This window comes from Aplysia californica, unplaced genomic scaffold, assembly GCF_000002075.1.
Source record: "Aplysia californica isolate F4 #8 unplaced genomic scaffold, AplCal3.0 scaffold00250, whole genome shotgun sequence".
Lineage (NCBI taxonomy): Eukaryota > Metazoa > Mollusca > Gastropoda > Aplysiida > Aplysiidae > Aplysia > Aplysia californica.
Window position 1 is genome coordinate 778452 of NW_004797520.1, and position 1850 is coordinate 780301.

Below are 1850 nucleotides of genomic sequence, written 5' to 3' on the forward strand. Positions count from 1 at the left end.
GGAGATGTAGTCACGCTCCATTTGACGAACATTTGATATCTGGTGTTTTTGTTTCTTGTGGCGTTTAATGTTTTTCTAAGACGTTTCTTTTCTCATACTGTTGTTTTACGTACTTTGCAGCACTTTGTTGAGGGCCCAGGTTTGTCACTGGTAGCAGAGATATTATGGTGTGAAGATTGATCTGATCAGTTGGGGTTGTGTGTGTGTGTGTGTGTGTGTGTGTGTGTGTGTGTGTGTGTGTGTGTGTGTGTGTGTGGGGGGGGGGGTGTTTTTTTGGTCTCCATTGGGATATTTTTTAATAAAGTGGAATAAACAGGCAATTTCTTTTTTATATCGGTGCCAGGATGTGTGATTAATCGCCTGCAAATTCTGTGCCAAAAACTCCACCCACCAGTTTTGCCCGAGTTGTCTTATGTGGGCCCCACAGTGAGTGTAGGCTACTTAAATTTGACACAAATATGTAAAAAGTAAAGTTGTTCCCGCTTCCGATCCGGACATTGGGGATAGCCTTGTTAGTGAGACAGCTAACATGTAGCGTGGCCACAAAATGTATTTGACCTAGTTTATAGGTTACACAGTAAAAGTCGAACACTGATCACACAAAAATAATCTCAATATAAATATAATGCTCAGAGGGTAGGTGATAGGGTGTCAACAAAGGTTTAGATGAAATGAGTTATTTTCTGAAGTGACAATTAACCTCTTCACTGATGTGCTGATGTTTGCAATCTCTTATTATGTTCATCCAAGCTGGTTCGCTGACCTGTTTTTTATTCTGGTTTATTGAGGAATTCTAGAAGGAAAAGAAATCAAATGAGGTCGTGCTTGATGAAGCCCACGTGGGATGCCCAATGTTAAAAACAATCAGGAAACGACAAATGCAACTTTTGGGACACCTGAATAGATATAAGGGTCTTGAACCTCTAGCTCTCACCGGCAAAATTAAGGGCAAACGAGGCAGGGGTAAGCCCAGAGCAACCAACTTAAGGAACCTGAACAAATGGGTATCGCGGAAAGATCAGGGAAACGTAGCTTTTGTAAGGGCATCCGATCAAATGAATGAATGGAGAACCATGATTGTCGATGTCTGTCGCAGATCTGGCACTGGATGATGATTCGAGAAGATGTATTTTTTCAACGTATGTAGTTTCATGTTCTTAATAAGGGGGAATATATTGTGGCTTTGTTTAAATCTCACTTGAATGAACATTCATTTAAGTTTTAGCACTGAAAAAGTTAAATAGCAAGATTGTGATAATTAATGATATAATAACATGGTTTCGAGTGTTGAGTTGTACCGCCATGTAAAAGTTTCGTCCCCTAAAAGTTTTGCTAGCTGTGCGTTGTGCGGCTGATAAAACCGTTGTAGCATCAGTCTGGTCTCCTCCCACATCGGTCCCAGGCTGGCTTTGGCGTGCGTGTTGGTGTTTTTCTCTTTCGCTCTCTCTATCCGGCCTAGTGCTTCGTCAGTCAGCGGTGCTGTGGAGAGAGAGAAGAAGAAACACGAAGGTGGGAGGGAGGGGTGAAGTGGGGGTGTGGGGACGAGGGGAGGGCGGGGGAGCGCAGGGTTACAGCCAGAAAGACCAGTTTGACAGAGTACGTTTTGTAAACAGTTGGTCTGTCTGTCTGTCTGTCTGTCTGTCTGTCTGTCTGTCTGTCTGTCTGTCTGTCTGTCTGTCTGTCTGTCTGAAAGTTATGCCGGAAACGTGACTCTCTCACACTGAACTAAAAAGAAACTTTAAAAAATCAACCTCCAAACAACACAGCGACTCATCAGTTGGGACCATAGACCTGTACTCCTAGACCACGCACAATCATGGCCGCCGCTCCTCCAGCTCTCTCTCCCTTTC

General features: G+C 43.6%; 1 protein-coding gene across 1 annotated transcript in view; it reads right to left on the reverse strand.

Moving 5' to 3' along the window:
* Positions 1-532: 532 nt before the first annotated feature.
* LOC101853565 (carbohydrate sulfotransferase 15) overlaps positions 533-1850 on the reverse strand; it is a 15261-nt gene continuing 13943 nt past the window's right edge. The window contains exon 9 of the mRNA XM_013083701.2: positions 533-1651. Within this exon, the coding sequence (XP_012939155.1) occupies positions 1259-1651 (393 nt within the window). The 3' untranslated portion in view covers positions 533-1258. The remainder of the gene's footprint in view (positions 1652-1850) is intronic.